General features: G+C 37.4%; 1 protein-coding gene and 1 long non-coding RNA gene across 4 annotated transcripts; one reads left to right on the plus strand and one right to left on the minus strand.

Annotated features, from left to right (window-relative positions):
- Nucleotides 1-1,375: 1,375 nt before the first annotated feature.
- On the minus strand, nt 1,376-2,367 carry LOC124220073 (uncharacterized). Its single transcript, XR_006883515.1, has 3 exons — nt 2,077-2,367; nt 1,808-1,905; nt 1,376-1,564 (listed from the first exon to the last, which is right to left on the minus strand). It is a non-coding gene; the product is annotated as an uncharacterized lncRNA (long non-coding RNA).
- A 1,173-nt stretch (nt 2,368-3,540) lies between these two features.
- LOC124220069 (ATP-binding cassette subfamily C member 4-like) lies at nt 3,541-16,203 on the plus strand. 3 transcript variants are annotated; one of them, XM_046628480.2, is made up of 17 exons: nt 3,541-3,849; nt 5,373-5,600; nt 6,558-6,668; nt 8,631-9,006; nt 10,111-10,242; nt 10,401-10,592; nt 10,660-10,968; nt 11,034-11,483; nt 11,586-11,891; nt 12,055-12,183; nt 12,550-13,069; nt 13,141-13,371; nt 13,460-13,696; nt 13,767-14,029; nt 14,394-14,839; nt 15,014-15,143; nt 15,227-16,203. In XM_046628480.2, the coding sequence occupies exons 2-17, from the start codon at nt 5,524-5,526 to the stop codon at nt 15,422-15,424; spliced, it is 4,107 nt and encodes a 1,368-aa protein (XP_046484436.1). In that variant the 5' UTR covers nt 3,541-3,849; nt 5,373-5,523; the 3' UTR covers nt 15,425-16,203. The 3 variants fall into 3 exon arrangements, with proteins under 3 accessions (XP_046484436.1, XP_046484437.1, XP_046484438.1); XM_046628481.2 differs by having other exon boundaries at nt 5,376-5,600; XM_046628482.2 differs by lacking the exon at nt 3,541-3,849 and adding an exon at nt 4,207-4,328 and having other exon boundaries at nt 5,376-5,600.
- The last annotated feature ends 2,412 nt before the right edge of the window (nt 16,204-18,615 follow it).

The following is an 18,615-nucleotide window of genomic DNA, read 5'->3' on the forward strand; positions in this document are numbered from 1 at the left end:
GGAAATAAAGTCCTGCCTGTATATGTAATACAGGGATAAAAGTCGACTATTCCCTTGGGTGATTGCTAATATTTGACTTTATTCCCTTGTTACATAATGTAGTATTGCAAGCAATTTAGATCTCTTTAGAAAAATAGAAGCATGAAGTACCAAAATGTTAAACGAAAGCAATGATATAGATGCTTTGTTTCAAAATGATAAAAAATACTTTCCATTCGTTCAATTTTACTTTCCGCGATGGCGGATTTTATACAGAAAACTATTCACTACAAATCGACTGTGTTCAAAGTCGGAACGTTTCTGTGTTTCCAATACTTGTTATTTTTTTCAGTTTTCAATTTCATGCATTCTTTTCCGTTGTACAGACCGCTCTGTCTCGCTCTCTCTCCCTCTAACAAGGTGACATCACTGGATGGGGATCACGGATTTCAAAGCACTTTTTGGGTAGAAAAGTGCCTTAAATTAACAAACGACAGGCCAAGCGGCAGCTCTCAACTCGAAGTCGTTTTCGAGAAAAAACTGGTTTCAAAAGCATAGCTCTCTATTCATATACCTGCTCCCGGGTACGATCCCGACCAAGATTAATTTTTTTTTTTTTTTCTGATTCATGTTTTCCTTTTTTGCTACCCGACAGCGCGTGTTTATCTGTCAACAATTTTGTCAATTTACCTATAAAATGAGTGGATTGTAAGGCTATTATTTTTCATGATTGAACACGGATTTATTACAAAATATTACAAAGGTTTAAAACGTATTTTGGATAGCAATGTTATTGTAAAAGCATGAAAGACACGATGACTTCAATCACTAAATCACATCTTCGTGTTATTTTCAACATACTGAAACAATTTTTTTCAGTAACTTTGGCATTGTTGAATATTTAATTCTATAACACAATTGGCCCGATATTTTATTACAATAGAGAAAAATCGATAATCGATGTTAAATCGACGAAAATTTGATAAAAAATCTTGCCGGCTCGGCCGTTAAATTAGCGAAAAAAAGCAGCTTTTTGCACTTTCCGATTACTGTATTAAGTATTTATAAATTCCAGCTAATGTGCATGAGGGTAATTTTGGTTTTTTGAAGACGTGAGTATAGATACAACTGAATATGTATTGAAATCGATAAAAGAAATATTATTCAATCAATGAAAGAAAAAAAAATTTATTGTACCCGCGGCCTTGGAAGCCGCGTAAAAATATTCCGTACAAAATGCAAAAAAAAATAAATAAAATATATACGTGTGTGAATACATACAATTTCTTTTCAAATCCAATAAAAGTAATGAAATTAATGTGAAATCCAGTGATACTTAAAAACTTGATTTTAATACGACAGTGCGATTTAATTAGCATTATTGATTTTTAGACACTATTCAAATATAATTTAGTCCATTAGAGACGCTTCAATCTTTCAGCACTTTTCGTGTTATTTTTTTTTTCTTCTCTGCTTGGTCGTCGTATTAAATTTTTTACCAAACTGAGTCGACTCAATGTTGTCCAATGTTGCCCAGTATTGCCCAACATTGCCGAATACAATTTCATGGTAATCGATTTTTAAGCTATCGATAACACAGGAAAATCGTAATTACTTGGCAATGAAATCTTTAATTGAGGAAAGAATCCAGATTTCGTTGTTACTTTTGTAAATTGCGGATAAAAAAATTCCACTCTTGGTGAATTTTATTATTATTTTTCATTCTCATCGGTTGGTTGGAAGTTTCGTATTTTGAGAATTCCGGTTCATTACAACGGAAAAAGTAAAGATAAATCATGCTGGTACAATTTTTTACACAATTTCGTACCGTAAGTTTCGCTATCCGCTTCATTTCCGCTCATCTTGCACTCTCCGTTTTTCCATCCTCATCCTCATTACCGTATCATCATCCTTCTTGTCTGAGTTCTAATTGATAGATAGATTATTTTATCAAAGCCTGGTATTGTGGGATATACGACTATCGTTCATTTTATTACCATACAACATCGGCCGATGCATATATAATTCAATTTGCACCATACCGCGCAACGCGGATTAGATTACATAACATTTCAAGTGCCTCGTTAACTATTTTACCTATCAAGCGATGCATCTGCTTACAATTGACCAGGCACATAGGGCATTCCATGGAAAATCGATGCAGTCGGCTGTTTCCGAGGTCCCTCCCCCCTCGCCCTTCCGATCATTTTCAATTGGGCACAATTTTCAAAGTCGGATATCCACTTGCTTCGGTTTTTTACAGATCTTCATCTTTCCATTTTTTTTTTATCACTCCTAATGAAATTGTTATACATGTATATGACGATTAATGTATATGCATGTTTTTTTTTTTTTTTGTTGCTATTTTACTCTTAAGTTTCAAGAACAGTCCCGCAAGTTTTCAAACATCATTTCTACGGACATAAAGTATTACGTTATATTGCGCATCGCAATTATAAGCATAGAATTGCGTGTAACTTTATCGGTGAGTATGTTATACTTAGACACGGCTGATTACGCGTACCTTTTAATCGGTTAGAACGAATCGAGGATACAGTCTGAGTAAATAGAAATAATGAGGGTAAGAAAAAGGTGAAAAAAATTTAAAACCCAAGCTATTAATTGTTATCATTTTCGAACAAGTCACAAGTTCGTACGATAATTTTAGAATGAATTCAAACCGAACATCCAATTTTTAATTTTTTTTAACCATATATCTGGAGGAGAGAACCTTTTATCAAAATTTCAACTCACGATGTAGCTTGATCGGTTTACTTTTTACGCTTACAAAACGTAATTTGCAGAAAGAAAGAAAAAATAAATAAATAAATAAATAAATAAATAAAACATACATAGGCAAAGAGATTGAAACGTTTTGAAAAACCGAAAATGGAACGTTTAACGAAACTCGACGTGATATCGTGAAACGATTTCCCAGATGTCAGAATAGTTTTCGAAAGGGAAATATATAGCTAAAGGAGTTGGAATTTTCTAGAGCGTGAAGAGAGAAACGGTGTGATCATTGAAAAAAAAATAATAAAAAATCACCGATCTAATCCGGTCTCGATCAAACTTGGAATGCTCTAGTTCAATATGCATATTACATGCAACAAGTACATGATATTTATCATAATGATGTAAACTAGGTGATCCGACCTTTATGAGAAGGATTTGAATAATTTGAAGGAACGATCGAAAGGACACAGAAAATAGCGATAGAAATTCAAAGAATGTACGTGTGATGAATAAATAAATAAAAGCGAATGAATAATTCATCGTACAGGGTTGTAAGAAAAAAAATCAAAATCAACTATCTACTCGACGCTGCGTTAATAACGATGACGGTGATGACGGCGATAATGTTGGATAGATATTATCTGCGATTTTTTCGAACGAAGACGATCAAGCTGGTATTTACGACGCGGTGTTGAAACGTTCACCTGTATTCGGCAGGTGGTATTATACGTATGTATGCCGGAATCGATGGTTCGAAACGTCCCTGTTCCGTCCCTTGGCTTTATGCGATTCCTGACGTGAGTATAGAGCTAATTGCCAACAGCGACAACGTGCAGACAGCGATCGGCTGTGAAGGTGGTCGGATCGATATTTTGTATTTGAGAAACAAGGTTGTATCGATTTCATATCATTTTTTCTATTCTTCTTATCACATCTCGCGTGTGATTTTTACAATTTTAATTTTTTTCGCTCAGTGTTCACAAACAATTTCTTCAATATTTTCGGTAAATTCCGCGTTCAAACACCGTAAATTAAACAATCATTATTCAGTTAACGTTAGAAAGTGACCAAGAGGAAGGCGACAGCCATTTTTTTCGCACGAGAAGAAAAAAAAAATGGAACAAGAAAAAATCGGTAATCAAATAGTGCTAACAATAATAAGAATAATTTAATAATAATAACAGTGTTAGTAATAATTATCAGTTATTGCTATTACACGTGGTGTAATAATTTTAACCCTACAACTCATGACTTTATTTTGCCAATTTCAAACGCATTACTGGGGTCCGAAAGCAACCCGGGCTTTTCTTTATCATAAAACCAGCCATGTGCTGGTAAACGGACTTTCTCGTACATGGTTTTCTTCTTTTCTTGATTTCCTCAAGGAAGAGAACGGTGAACGAGAAATCCGATTTTATTTACACTTAGTTAATGAAAAACCCGTTCGAAGATTCAAGACCACGTAGCGATAGCGACGCTGAGCGTAGTTCAAAATTTGCGTGAGATGCGTTTGGCCCCAGTTATGAATCGTAAGGTTAAATGAATATAATTTTCGTTACGTGTTACACGTAAACGGAACAATTTATTAGGCACCAATAGAGAAAAAGTTCAAGGTGCGTACCTGTTTCTAATTCTTATTATTTAGTTTTCGATTATTTATAGATTATACAATTCGTGACTTATGTCAACTTTATTGGTATAATTCCTTTCAATCCATACAATTTGATGAAACGGAGAAAACAAATTCCCACAAATTTTTGTCTCTCAATGAAATTTGGTTTTCATATTGGTCTCTCGCTTGTTGTATCTCATTCAGTTCTGAATAGATTTTCTTTTGTTTCGGCTGAATTTTTTTACGTCACACTCGCGATTGCGGAATTGTAAAATGTTTGTGAAAGATTGAAAATCCGAAATCTGACGTAACATGAATATCTTACGTTGTAAACGGATCTCAGTTCGAAATTGTAACGGGAATCTTTCTCCACATGCATATAATATGATTTACGTTATGCTACATAATTACTAATTTGTCTTTTTTACTTTTTTATGTTTTGCATTTTTTTTTTGTGTTTCTCGCGATACACTGAATACCATGTATGAATTTTTGAAAATTATGAAAATACAACATGGTTCAATGAAATTATCAAAGATGCGACAGAAAACCAAACGTTAAAAAAATAACGACACACAAGATTAAAATTCGCATTCAAATTCTTGTATTCAGGTTAAAGGCTATTTCATTTCCAGATGCTCTACTTATCATTATTTACACAGCTGCATGCGTTCGAATATGTATTCTCATATCCATATTTGTATTTTTATAAAAGCATAAATTATAAATGGTGTTTTTATTACAACTTTGGTAATAGGATAAACATTGTCCATTCAATTTCCCACTTTGAACATGTTTATATATTTACACCGTGACAAAAACGTGTTTTCTTCTTCCAGAAATCAAATAATAATTAATAGGAGAGTCAGTTATTTGTTTTGATTTTTTATGTAATCTGACAGAACTTTAAAATATTGGAAAATTTTTCTATTGGCTTACACGATTTGAGGCAATTTTAAAAGAGCTGAGCTTAATGTATTTCCCGTCATTATTTTTATTAACACTCCGTACTTATAAAAGTTTTCGCCCTTCAATTATGTTTCAGCAGTGCAAAAGTAGGCTATTTTATGAGCTTCTATGAGAATAAAACTCTTGCTGGCTTGTACGATCTGTGCGTAGAAGGAAAAAAGTGGAAGTACAAGTCCGTTATTGTTTTCTTTGAGTTTGGAAAACAGAAAAATAGTTAAACAAAAATTATGGATACTAGAGAGAAACACCAAGGACGTAGAAATCCCCAGGAATCGTCAAACATAATCAGTTTGCTGTTTTTTGGGTAAGGTATAAATTATTTTATAGTATTGCATAACGGGTAGACGTGTAAAAAAGACAGGGAAAGGAGAGAATAAAAGTGAACAGAGTTGGAAATAATGAAAAGAGTAAAATAAAGGAAAATTGAGTACATCACATTACGAATGCCGAATTGTCGAATGTCTTACCTCACGTTCCACAAATATGTCTAACTTTGAAAAATATTTCTTCTGAACAACGTCTGAATGTTATCGTTTCCAAGAAACACGTTATACGCACGTAAAACGTCGCGTATTATTTCAGAATTCGTACATAAACACATTTGCATGAAATAAATATCGTTTTGTTATTGTTTCCATTATTAATAACATGAACCGTATGGGAAAAATGAAAGAAAAGAAAAACATAGAACAATAAAAATATCACCGTATTTCTATTTCTTTTGAGGCTACAATTTTGTCACCTTCATCGTGCAATAGAAAAAGACGGCGTAGATAGAGAAATACTAGTACTCGTATACAATTGAACGCGATAATACTACATAATCGATATTTAATATCGTAGTTACGACGAACACTGTCTCGAATAATTTTTTACATAAGTTGTAGCGTATTTTTTCAGCGAACGTACACCTGCTTACTAGGTAAAAACTGTTTTCTATTTTACTTCTTGCAATAATAATTCGCACGCGAATGACAATGTACGTATTTTTCAACTTATTACAGGTGTATGCATACATGAACGTAAATAACTAATTACCGATAAGAAACGGGCAAGAACTGTGTCAAACGCATAAATCAGTCAACCTGATATTTATTTAAATTTATTTTTTAATATTTTTAATCATTTATCGATTTCGTTCAATTTTGTTCGTTTGAAGTGAAGGAAAACTTGCATTCAAAGATCGAAGAATTTATCGCCGCGACAATAAGAATGTAATTTTAAATTTACCAATTATATGCATCAGAATTGTAAATTGCAGATGGATGATACCGATATTCTGGAAAGGTGCAAAACGTGATCTGCAAGTAACAGATTTGTACGATCCGCTAAAATACGATGAATCTGGAAGCCTTGGGGACCGACTTCAGACGTAAGAATATCGTATAAGTTTTTTGTTATAGTTTTAAAACTTAAATATAATATGAAATCAAGAAGTATAAAATTTGACTGTTCGTGGAAGCTCCAAGATTTCTCGTCTAGATTTCTACTTGATATTAATTGTAATTAATTTATCGATCGAACAGACTAGCAGCAATGCAGAAAAAAATCAACATGGCCACTAGACTGGGCCAAAAAAGTTGACTATTTTTTTTTTTTGAAAAATATATTGAGAATATCATTCAGCATGGCAAAAAAAAAATTTCATGAAATTTTAAGCCCTTAATATTAACTTTAAGAGGTCTATCATCGCTATTTTTGATTTTTAGTAATAATTTGATGTTTTACGTCAGAACTGTCGAAATATTGAAGTGAAAAAATTTATGTTCACTTATCCCTTTATAAAATTAAATTCCCTACAAAAAAGGTCTGATTATAGATTTTTGTCAGACAAGCCGTTTCCGAGTAATTAAGCTTAATAAATTGATATAATTTCTCGAGAATTTAGAGAATTAAAGGGATAAGTGAACGTAAATTTTTTCACTTCAATATTTCGACAGTTCTGACGTAAAACATCAAATTATTACTAAAAATCAAAAATAGCGATGATAGACCTCTTAAAGTTAATATTAAGGGCTTAAAATTTCATAAAATTTTTTTTTTGCCGTACTGAATGATATTCTCAATATATTTTTCAAAAAAAAAAATAGTCAATTTTTTTGGCCCAGTCTAATGGTCACCTTTACTCCGCTTACGATTCTACTTTGGCTGCAAAACGATTCCCAGTGCTTCAAATTTCTCGGTGTTTATTTCGGGTACAAAAATACGATGACTAGAATTATTCGGTCATAATTGCTTTTTCACAGAATACTTCGAAACTAAGAATTGAGCGAGTGAAATGTTATACACTGTATTTGGCACGTATTTTGAGGGAAATTAGATTCAGCAGATAATCTTGAACTAGATGTGCGAATATCCGAGAATCTGTAATGAGAGTCGTAGCAAAATTCGATGCTTGCGCATTATGTGGACATACCTACAGAACTGTTATATCACACTACTCAAGAGTTTTACACACGTTGCGCTTAGGCGGTCTGTAATCAAGCTGGAATAACGAGCGTGTATTAGGCAGTAGCATTAAAAATCAATATAATTCTATTAACAACATATTATGGCTGGTCGAGATGTTATGCATTGGGAAATAACGTGTCGGTTATAATTGTACACATCTGTGGAAATATTGACGCGTTGTGAAAAGGTATATGAATGACTAAGCTATGTGTGTAACATACTTACAAGTAATTCGAAAGAAAAATAAAAGGAACGGTTTTTCAAAAAGTGAAATGGGTCAATGGATTTATTGAATAATAAACGCGAATGAAAGACAACCGACCTTGATTTTCGCTATTTTTCGAATTGTACCAACTATTTTTCGGTGTACGAAAATCTGTTCTTTTGAACATCTTTTTTTGGGTTTCGTGTTTGAGCCAATTTTGTTCACGTCATATCATGTAGGTAGTTCTGAGTAAAAGCAAGTCACGTTGATGGCTGGTTTCAGAATACGAGTATACAAGTTAGATAATGATGTTGATCAAAGGATTTGTACATTTATATCACAGAAAATTCACGGAGCTTATGTAAAAGCGTAACCGTGAAATACTGTATTTCACCTCATTGTCAGCCTTGTATTAGCTTATCTTGATTACAGTTTTTCTCAGTACAGTCATTTATTATACGTGTTTACACTTACACTGCATTTTTAATTCTTTTCTTATTTCAATTCTAATATACAATTTCCCAATACAGATAAAATCAAGTTCAGGGTTGTTTGACTTGACGAGAAATGGCTACGAAAAATCCAGCTAATCGTTCAAGACATAATCTACGAAAAATTTCAATCGCAAGTTGGAAAGAAAGTAGAATGTTTAAAAAGAATTCTAATTTTTCCACACAGAGAATGGGAAAAAGAATTGATAAAAGCGGATGGTGAGTTGGTACTGGGAAAAGACGGCAAGAAGAAGGCGAGGAAGCAGCCAAGCTTGACTTGGGCGATAGTGAGGGTGTTCTGGGTTCGCTACATGATTCAGGGGCTGCTGTTGTTCGTGCAGTTGATGGTGTTCAAGATACTCCAGCCAATACTGCAAGGTTGGATAATCGACTACTTCAACCCGGGCCAAGATACGATCACGCGTAACGATGTTTTCCTCTACGCTGGCTACCTGATCCTCGTCACATTGGGAATAGTTTTCATAACCCATCACACAAATCTGCAAGTGCAAAAAGTTGGCATGTGCATCAGGGTGGCCTGCTGTTCACTGATATATAGAAAGGTAAATACGAGGCAAATCTGCATGGAAGCTTTTCGAAGTTTTCAAATTTCATTTATGCAACGACAACCGATTGAAAAATTCTGTCGGAGATAATTTTTTTCAAAAGTATGTAGATAGAGCTTCGTATGCTCTGTGAAATGTTTTGCGGTGTCCACGATATCTCAAAATTGGCTCAACCAACCTTGCCGGATGCCGTCCCTCTGACATTGAACTGAAGTTACACTTACAAATTTCACTTCGACAATACGTAGATTTCACGGTGAAGCTAAGAATTTTCTAAAGTGTATTATCACTGTAATTACATTAAAAGCATACCAAAGTCCCACCGAAAAATCATTGAAAAGATTTCTTACTCCACTGAAATTAAACTGAATTCTACGGTCATACTTATAACTGAAATCCACAGAAATTAAAAAATGCGGAAATATTGTGTTTTGAAAAACACTCGGTGATTTTTTGGCGGTACCAGAGTGGATTTTGGTAAAATCGTAGTGAAAAAATTTCGCAACTACATCGAAGAATTGAGTGGAATTTGAGTTACCTGGAATGTCACTCTAATATCATTGATTTTGGGATCTACCGAAAAAACTCTACTTATAACACGATGGGACCAAATCCGTCGGGAAATTTTTTTAAAATTTAGAGCCAGATGCAGTATTCTTGGATACTTTATTCTCTTTGCCGTATTCCAGGTTTTTTTTCTGTCAACTAACTAAAACAGCCGTAAATTTCTTATAAAAAACCGAATTTCAACTTCACTGTCCACCGTTTTGCCCCAGAAAAAAATTTAACATAGTGGCAAAAAGTATAGTGGCATCAATTATCTAAGAATACTGTTCCCAAATTTGAAGTAAATCGTTTCAGCCGTTTCTGAGATATCGTGGGAATCACAAAACATGTCACCGATTGATACGATTAATGTTTCGGTGAATTATAATGCTTTCAATCGATTAATTCTAATGAAAAGAATATGTCAATGAAGCTCGGTCTACATACTTTTCACTAAATCAAACCACAACAAACTTGAATAACAATCGGTTCTTGAGATGTGAATTTACAAAATACCTAGATAAATGGCATCCAATCGCTTTCTTTTCTCTTCAGGTTCTTCGGCTCAATCAGGCTGCATTGAACAATACCGCTGCTGGCCAGGTGGCCAACTTGATCAGCAACGACGTGGCGCGTTTCGATTTCGTCCTGCTGTTTCTTCACTACGTTTGGCTCATGCCGATGCATGTGAGGAAATTTCACAACTCTGATTCGAAACACGATCAACTCTTCTGACGCTTATTTTGTTCTCTGGATTCATAGCTTTGCTGCAGTAACCACTGAGGTTATTGCTCAAAGACTGTAGTAGTACTGGCTTTGAACACAACCTGATCGTTCGATTACAGGTGCTACTGATAGGCTACGTGATGTGGCAGTCGGTTGGCGTTGCTGCTTTGGTTGGAATCGGAGCGATGATGCTGCAGACGATACCGATTCAAGGTTACATGAGCCACGTGAGCGCGAAATTCAGGTCGAAGATCGCGGTCAAGACTGACCACCGGGTGCAACTGATGAGCGAACTGATTTCCGGGATACAGGTAACGTGCACCGCTTGCGAATTGCCGTCTTGTTAATTCTCACGAAGGAAATATGGTCAATTCACAGGTGGTCAAAATGTACTCGTGGGAAAAGCCATTTGATTTGATAGTGTCGAAGGTTCGAGCACTCGAAATGAAACTAATTGCTGTCACGACCTACCTGAGAGGAATTTACCTCAGTATTATGGTCTTCTCCGAACGAATGACGCTCTACTTGACCCTGATCACCTTTGTACTCATGGGCAATACCCTTACTGCTGATGTATCGTTCGTGCTGTCTACCTTGTTCAACGTTCTGCAAATGACATGCGCAATTTGCTTTCCGCAAGCAATCATAATGGCTGGCGAAACCGCAGTGTCACTGAAGAGATTGACGGTAAGTTTGACGCTGTTCTTTGTGTTTCTGAACACTGAAGGTAATGGTGCATCTATTTTTTTCAGGATTTCTTACTACTGGATGAGATCAAAGTTCCCGAAAATGTGAATAAGAAACTGAAAAATGGCACGGCGCATGCGGAAAAGCAGATGACAGGTCAACGGTTCGAAAACGGGGTCGGGATTGAGATGGTAAACGTGGCAGCGAACTGGGTCCACGGTCAGCTGCCGCCAACTTTGTGTCAAGTGACAATGAACGTTGGGGTTCAATCACTTTCCGTCCTCGTGGGCTCTGTCGGCTCGGGTAAATCATCGTTGCTGCACCTGATACTAGGTGAGCTGCGACCGGGAGCCGGAAGCGTGAATTTATACACCAGCGAAAACGGCGTCAAAACGATCATCAGCCCCAAGGACATTCGTATTTCGTACGCAAGTCAGGATCCTTGGCTTTTCTCAGCCTCCATTCGTGACAATATTCTGTTCGGTCAGCCTTACGACAGGATCAGGTACCAGGAGGTGGGTTAAGATCATTCGTGCTTTGTCAGCTTGCTAGGCTTTGAATCGCTCAGCCAGGCCACAATGAGTGTTGAATTGTAAACCATTGTGGTACTGTTTCAGGTCACCAGAGTCTGTGCTTTGCTGAAGGACTTCGAACAGCTACCTCAGGGTGACATGAGCTTCGTTGGCGAAAGAGGTGCATCCTTGTCCGGAGGACAGAGAGCTCGAGTTAATCTGGCCAGAGCCGTTTACAGAGACGCTGATCTATACTTGCTTGATGATCCACTCAGTGCAGTCGACGCTCGAGTAGGTCGTCACTTGTTCGAGGAGTGCATCCAGGGATACCTGAAGGGAAAAACCCGCATCCTAGTCACTCATCAACTCCAGTACCTTTCGCAAGCGGACAGCATTATCGTTTTAGACCGTGTAAGATTTCCCATGAACTGATTCACCTTCATCACTCAGGTCTCTTCTGTCTGTGTTCTGTTTTTTATTGTAATTCACCGATGCTCCTGTGCTTTCATGATTTCATGCCAATAAATAAAATCTCATACTTATCCTTTACTCGAGCTTAAACGACGTTTTTCAGGGCACCGTTGAACATCAGGGCACGTACAGTGAGCTGGGCAAGTCAAACATCACCCATGTTCTGGACTCTCATGATTCCGAGAAACGCAAGATCGAAGAAACTGCTGAAGGAGAAAACAATGACCCAAATGTAATTCTAGTTTCTCTATTTCTACACCAGAGAATTACAAGGAGTGGGTGAATCTATCTACATGTCTATTTCCATTATGTGTAATCGAAGGTCACGACCGCAAATGGTACATGTCGAAGTGTATCAAGTACTGAAGACTTGTATCTAGCGATAAATCATATTTAAAGTCGGATTTTACTAAAAAATCAAGTAATCGAATGGTTTGAAACTCACTGTAATGAATGCCCAATTTTGTAAAATGGCCTTGCATAATTGATCTACTTACTTTAAAAAAAAGGTCAAACAGACTGATAAGTGAAGAGGATTATTGAGGGTATTGAAATATTTGAGATCAACGCTGAATGACAAGTTGAAATACTGTTTCAGACGCATGCATCATCGGAAGGCGACGACGTTGACCGGATTTCCCAGGTCGCGGAGAGCGTTGAGGAGTACAGAGACGTGAGCGAGGAGGAGATGGCCACTGGAGAAATGTCGAACAAGGTGTACTGGGGCTACTTTAAAGCTGGTGGAAACACCTGTTTCCTGGCCTTTCTTCTGCTAGTCTTCATCGCAGCTCAGCTGTCTTCTAGCGGCACTGACTACTGGGTGACCTACTGGACGAACCAGGAGATCCTCAAGGCCGTCAGTTCCTCGAATAGCTCTGTTAGAGCCGGGAACGACAGCAAAGGTGCAACGACGCCATTCTACGACGAGTACGGAGTTTTCCGGACAGACTTGGCGGTCTATATTTACACGGGGTGCATCATCCTCTGCATCTTCCTCACCTCGATGCGGAGCTTCCTTTTCATGCGCAACTGCATCAACTCCAGTCGAAATATTCACAATACCATGTTCTCGAATCTTCTGAGAGCCACGATGAGATTTTTCAATACCAATCCATCTGGTACGTCGAAATTGTTTATGTTTTCGAGATTGCCTGAGGTACTGATTATTTGTCTCTTATTTTCCACCCAGGAAGAATTCTCAATCGCTTTTCCAAGGATATTGGCTCGATGGACGAACTTCTACCTAGAGTGATGCTTGAGACTCTTCAGATATTCAGTATCATGATTGGAATTCTGATCATGGTTGTGGTTGTCAATTACTGGATGGCCATACCAACTGTCATCATGATGTCTATATTCTACGTAATCAGGGTCTACTTTCTCAAAACTGCCCAGGACGTTAAGCGGCTGGAAGGAATCAGTAAGTCTCAGAAATTTTTCACTTTTCACATGCGTGAACAAAATTAGGTATATGCATCATAGTTTACAACGGCTGTATCAATTTTCAGCCAAAAGTCCCGTGTTCTCTCACGTAACCTCCACTCTTGATGGGCTGACAACGATTCGAAGCAGAGGCTCTCCAGTCGCAGTAATGCTGCGCAAGAAATTTGACGATTATCAGGACTCGCACACCGCAGCCTGGTACTTGACCATCGCCTCTGGAACCGCCTTTGGTTTCTTCTTGGATTTAATTTCCTGCTGTTTTATCACCTGCGTCTGTTTCTCCTTCATCCTCCTGGACGACGGTTGGTTTCAAGCAGGCCACAAGCTTCCCATATCGAATAAATTTCTCAATAACTACTCGACCGTTTTCAGGATACACACTCGGTGGCTCTGTTGGACTTGCCATTTCGCAATCCCTGATATTAACCGGCATGGTCCAATACGGAATCAAGCAGAGCACCGACGTAATCTCTCAAATGACGTCTGTTGAGCGGGTGTTACAGTACACCACTTTACCTCAGGAGGGACCTTTCACCACTGACAACCCGCCTCCGCCCACGTGGCCTTCCAAGGGTGCCCTAGTCTTCAAGGAGGTGTCCATGAAATACGCTGAGGACAAACCGCCGGTGCTGAAGGTGAATTGATCGAAACAAGATTAATGTTATTGAGAATTACAAAGGCTATAAAGTCTATAGGGATTTTGTACGCTGATTCTGATAGTTCATCGACGGGTTCTGCTTCACGGGAAACTTTCACCGAGCTTTCGTAGATAATCTGATATGATTTTTCAACTAGGTGTCGAAAGATGTACCCTGATTTCAATGTTGACATAAGAATTTGTTATGTCATTAAATTTTTAAGTGGAGTATCAGTCGTTTTGAACTGATCTAGCGTGTTCTTAAGGCTTCGAGTTATGATTGTTCATTAGATGTGGAAGCTCTTAAGCCAGAAATTTTGTAGCAGTGCCACACTGCTTAATCCTCAAAACTGTTTCTACAGAACCTGAACGTGAACATAAAGCCTGGCTGGAAGATCGGTATAGCAGGAAGAACCGGGGCTGGGAAATCCTCACTGATCTCAGCGCTGTTTCATCTCACCGGAGATGGACTGGAGGGAGAAATTCTGTTGGACGGGATCGACACGAAGTCGATTGGACTACAGGAGTTGCGACCTCGGATTTCGATCATCCCTCAGGAGCCGATTCTGTTTTCGGCGAGTCTCCGTTACAATCTAGATCCTTTTGACCAGTATTCGGACACCCAGCTTTGGGACAGTCTGCGCGAAGTAGAACTTGGAGACGCGATTCCGTCACTGGAATTTCAGGTCGCTGGTGGCGGAGCCAATCTCAGTGTTGGACAACGCCAATTAATTTGCTTGGCCAGAGCGATTCTCAGAAACAACCGTTTGCTGGTTCTCGATGAAGCCACCGCCAACGTTGACCGAGGGTGAGTGTGACTTTAGTATTATACAACGACCCCAAAGACGCTGTAACAGGTCTACTGAAATGTTGATTTCGACTGCTTCTGACCGAAGAACGGTCACATTCATTGGCTTTCAAACTCATGCTCATATTTATGCATCAATCCTATGATGATCTGATCAATCTTTCAATTTCTCAGTACCGACGCGTTAGTTCAGAACACAATCAGACGGAGGTTCGCCGATTGCACTGTACTGACCATAGCTCATCGTCTGAACACGATAATGGACAGTGACCGAGTGATAGTGATGGAAGGCGGTCGTATAGTGGTAAGTGTTACGACGTGAACCCGAGCCAAGAATTGCAGTGCGGTCTCACTTAATCGAAACTCTGCTTCCGTACAAATCCACAGGAATTCGGTCACCCTCATGTCCTCCTGAAAAACCGGAACGGTCCGCTGTCGCTGATGGTGCAGCAAACCAGCAAGGGCATGGCAGAAAAGCTCGCCGAGATTGCCGAGGAAGCTTATCAAACGAACCCCGAGTTTGCCCAGGCATACAAAAGCGGCGTCATCATCGACGGCAGTAACAACCAGATTACCTATCTCTGATGCGACGAGGAAAATGAAAGCTGACGGAATTTTTTACTGCCCTCGGGGATGCCGTATTTTTATGTTACATACAACATTTGTATTCGAAATTTCTGAAGATTGACAAAGCTCTGTCAGTGGATTGAATAGAATCTTGAATTTTAACATACGTAATTTAAATATCTTTGATATTTCTGGAAACACTGAGAAAAAATAACGATGAAACTAATCTCCGGTTCCAGTCTGTTCTTGTGAAGTTTGATGAGAATTCAATTGAGAGACACGTCTGTGAAACCACTGAATCAGTTTTATTGAGACGTCGGATTAATGCAAGTGTCTAATTCTTCAGTCTTCTTCAGAATTGTTTGAACCAAAGATACACTTCGTCTGAAATATTATATTATATAAATAGGATATGTATACTATGCTAGCAGCTAGCTCGGTGCTGCGAGTATTCATTTATTGTTCCAATCAATAATTATTGCCAATCCACGGTAACAATGACGAATAATAGTCGCACAAGTGATTGCATCGATACAATGCTTGATTAGATATGTTGTGTACATTACATTAATTATAGTGAATTGAGGTACTGATGTGTATATGAGCACCAGTGATTTACTATTAGAAAAACATTATTCGGTACATTAATAACCATATTCGTCAGTGTGTAATAAACTCGTGAAATTGATAATTATTTCGCAGTAACGTAATGTGGGATGCATGCTCCTTTTTCGACCTCTTATGCATGTCAAGAGGTTCGGCAAAGTTGCAGACTAAATATACGGTATATGAATATACTGCACACGTGTATAGCATTTTTCGTACCTAGGCTAAGTAGGATTTTACGAACCGATTGAGGATTGTGCATCGGAGGACCGGGTTCAAAAAATCGGTCAGTTAAGGGTGGAATGCCTTATACACATAGGGTCGTTAGATGATATATGAGCCCATGAAATGAAGTAGGTGATACGAAATGACTCTAATATCGAAGAGCAATAGGCGTCGAAGATGTGACGCAAGACGAAAAGGAACATTTGCTCCATTCTCTTTATATCGTGACATGATTCTTCCAATTCCAGAACACGAATTATTTCAACTGTGACGGAATACGTGACCTGACCTAACGAAATCAAAACAAAAAGTTTGTACTGTTGGATGACTTTTCTTTCGGTCGAAACTAACAAAATTGTGACTGTGACGAAAGTGACAAAATTGACTTTTCTACGACAAAACGCGATTTTCACAGTTTTGAAACACACAGAATGAAACGTTTCAACCGAATAAAAAATAAATAAATTGATATTACCCTCCCGGCACATCTTTGACAGATTTTGTCGATGTAACTTTCAAAATAAACAACTTGAATAAAAAAAATCATGTTGACTTGTACTTCGAGAACCAAAGTTCTTGCAATAGACTTTAAAATAATCGTAACTAACATAGTTTTGTAATAAAAAACAAAACAACAGCAAGAAAAATACTTACGTTTTTCAGCAAACACACAATGGTGCATTCGGAACGCCATCGAATTCAAAGGGGCATGTTGCGACACGAAAGCCGCTTCTTGCTCTCCTCGTAACCCCCCCGCCTTGTTATCTCTGTTGGTTCTTGAGTTAGTAGCGTTCTTTTAACCAGGAATGGGCATATTTGTACGTTTTAGGTCCAAAATACAGAAGTACAAAATTACGTAGTACTGATCAAATTATCAATTACCCAGTACAGTTGGATTTTGTACTGAGCAATGCAATCAGTACTAAGTACTGTTGCACTTTGTATTTATAATTCTAATAATTACAAAATACTAGAGTATTGAGGTATGTACTTAGTACTTGTCAATGTTGTGATTACAAAGTACGTAAATCGAAGAATAGGCTGAGTTGGCAAATGCATTTTTCTCTTTTAAACATAATTGAGGGCCCTGCAACAAAAAAGGGACGAAGGGAAATTTCACCGAATACATATTGTCCAGTAGAATATTTTTTTCAACTTGCTCAAAACTCAATTTCAAAAGTGGGATTTGGTTGAGAATTTTATTCCGTATCTTTATGGAATATTTATATAAAAAGCCACTCTTGAGCATACAAAAATTTGATGCCTTTTTTACTTCAACTCGTCATAACTTCTTTGAATACTCATATTTCTGTCGAAACTTTCACACGATAAACTTGATTGTATTCCGCGTCTTTCAAACCCAATTACAATCCCTAATATCAAATAGAAAAAAAATGGCGATTTTTTCAAAAAACTTTATTAAAATTTTCATTCCATGTTTTCATTCGAAAAAATAATTCATTTTTTTGTCTCTTAGCCAAATTTTTAATACATACATGAACTTGAAATGTATATAATACAATAAATAGTATATTTTTTGATGTCATTCGAATAGTTTGAATATTATTTAAATAAATAAGACAATGTTGTCTTTTTCTCTGAACCAAAATTCTACTCCGTTGTTATTTTTATTTTTTTTCTAATTCTTGTTTTTAGCGTTATATGTTTCAGGAAATAAATAAATTCTTTCTCGAAAATTCACGTTGCAACTATTCTTGTCCTATTTTGAATTTACATGTATTAATCTTCTCACACAAAATATTTTTCAGGTATTTAAGAATGTCACAAAAAGCTAAATTACTATTTAAGACTTTATATTAACGGTACAACTTTAATTAGCATTTTCTATTTCACAAAATACGAAATACATTCGTACTTGATAATTTCCATTTCACAAAGTACAAAATACATTCGTACTTAGTACGTTCCATTTCACAAAGTGAGAAATCAATTTGTACTTAGTATTTTGTGTTTCTCAAAGTATGAAGTACATCGGGACTTGATACTTATTGTAAGTATTTTGAGTACAAAAGTACTCAGAGGTTGCCCATCCTCGGTTTCAATCGGCCCCGGTCTCTTCTACTTGTGAGAGGCGGAAAGTTCGTTGCCTCCTTGTTGCAGACGAGTTTTTAAATAACAAGGGTATGTTACGCGTTTTTTCACGAAGCGCATGAAACTGAGATGAGGGACGCGCAATGCCAGATTCGTTCGCAACAGCGCATGCGCGCGCTACTTGAAAATACCACTTTAAACTCCTAGGACATAAAAGTTGGCTTTTAATTACTCCGCGCATGCGCATTCGCAGACTCTCTCGACCACCGTAGAGACGGGTAGTTTGTGAACGGCAAACACGGATGGAAAAATGCGTACAACATGTT

Source organism: Neodiprion pinetum, chromosome 5, assembly GCF_021155775.2.
Source record: "Neodiprion pinetum isolate iyNeoPine1 chromosome 5, iyNeoPine1.2, whole genome shotgun sequence".
Taxonomy (NCBI): domain Eukaryota; kingdom Metazoa; phylum Arthropoda; class Insecta; order Hymenoptera; family Diprionidae; genus Neodiprion; species Neodiprion pinetum.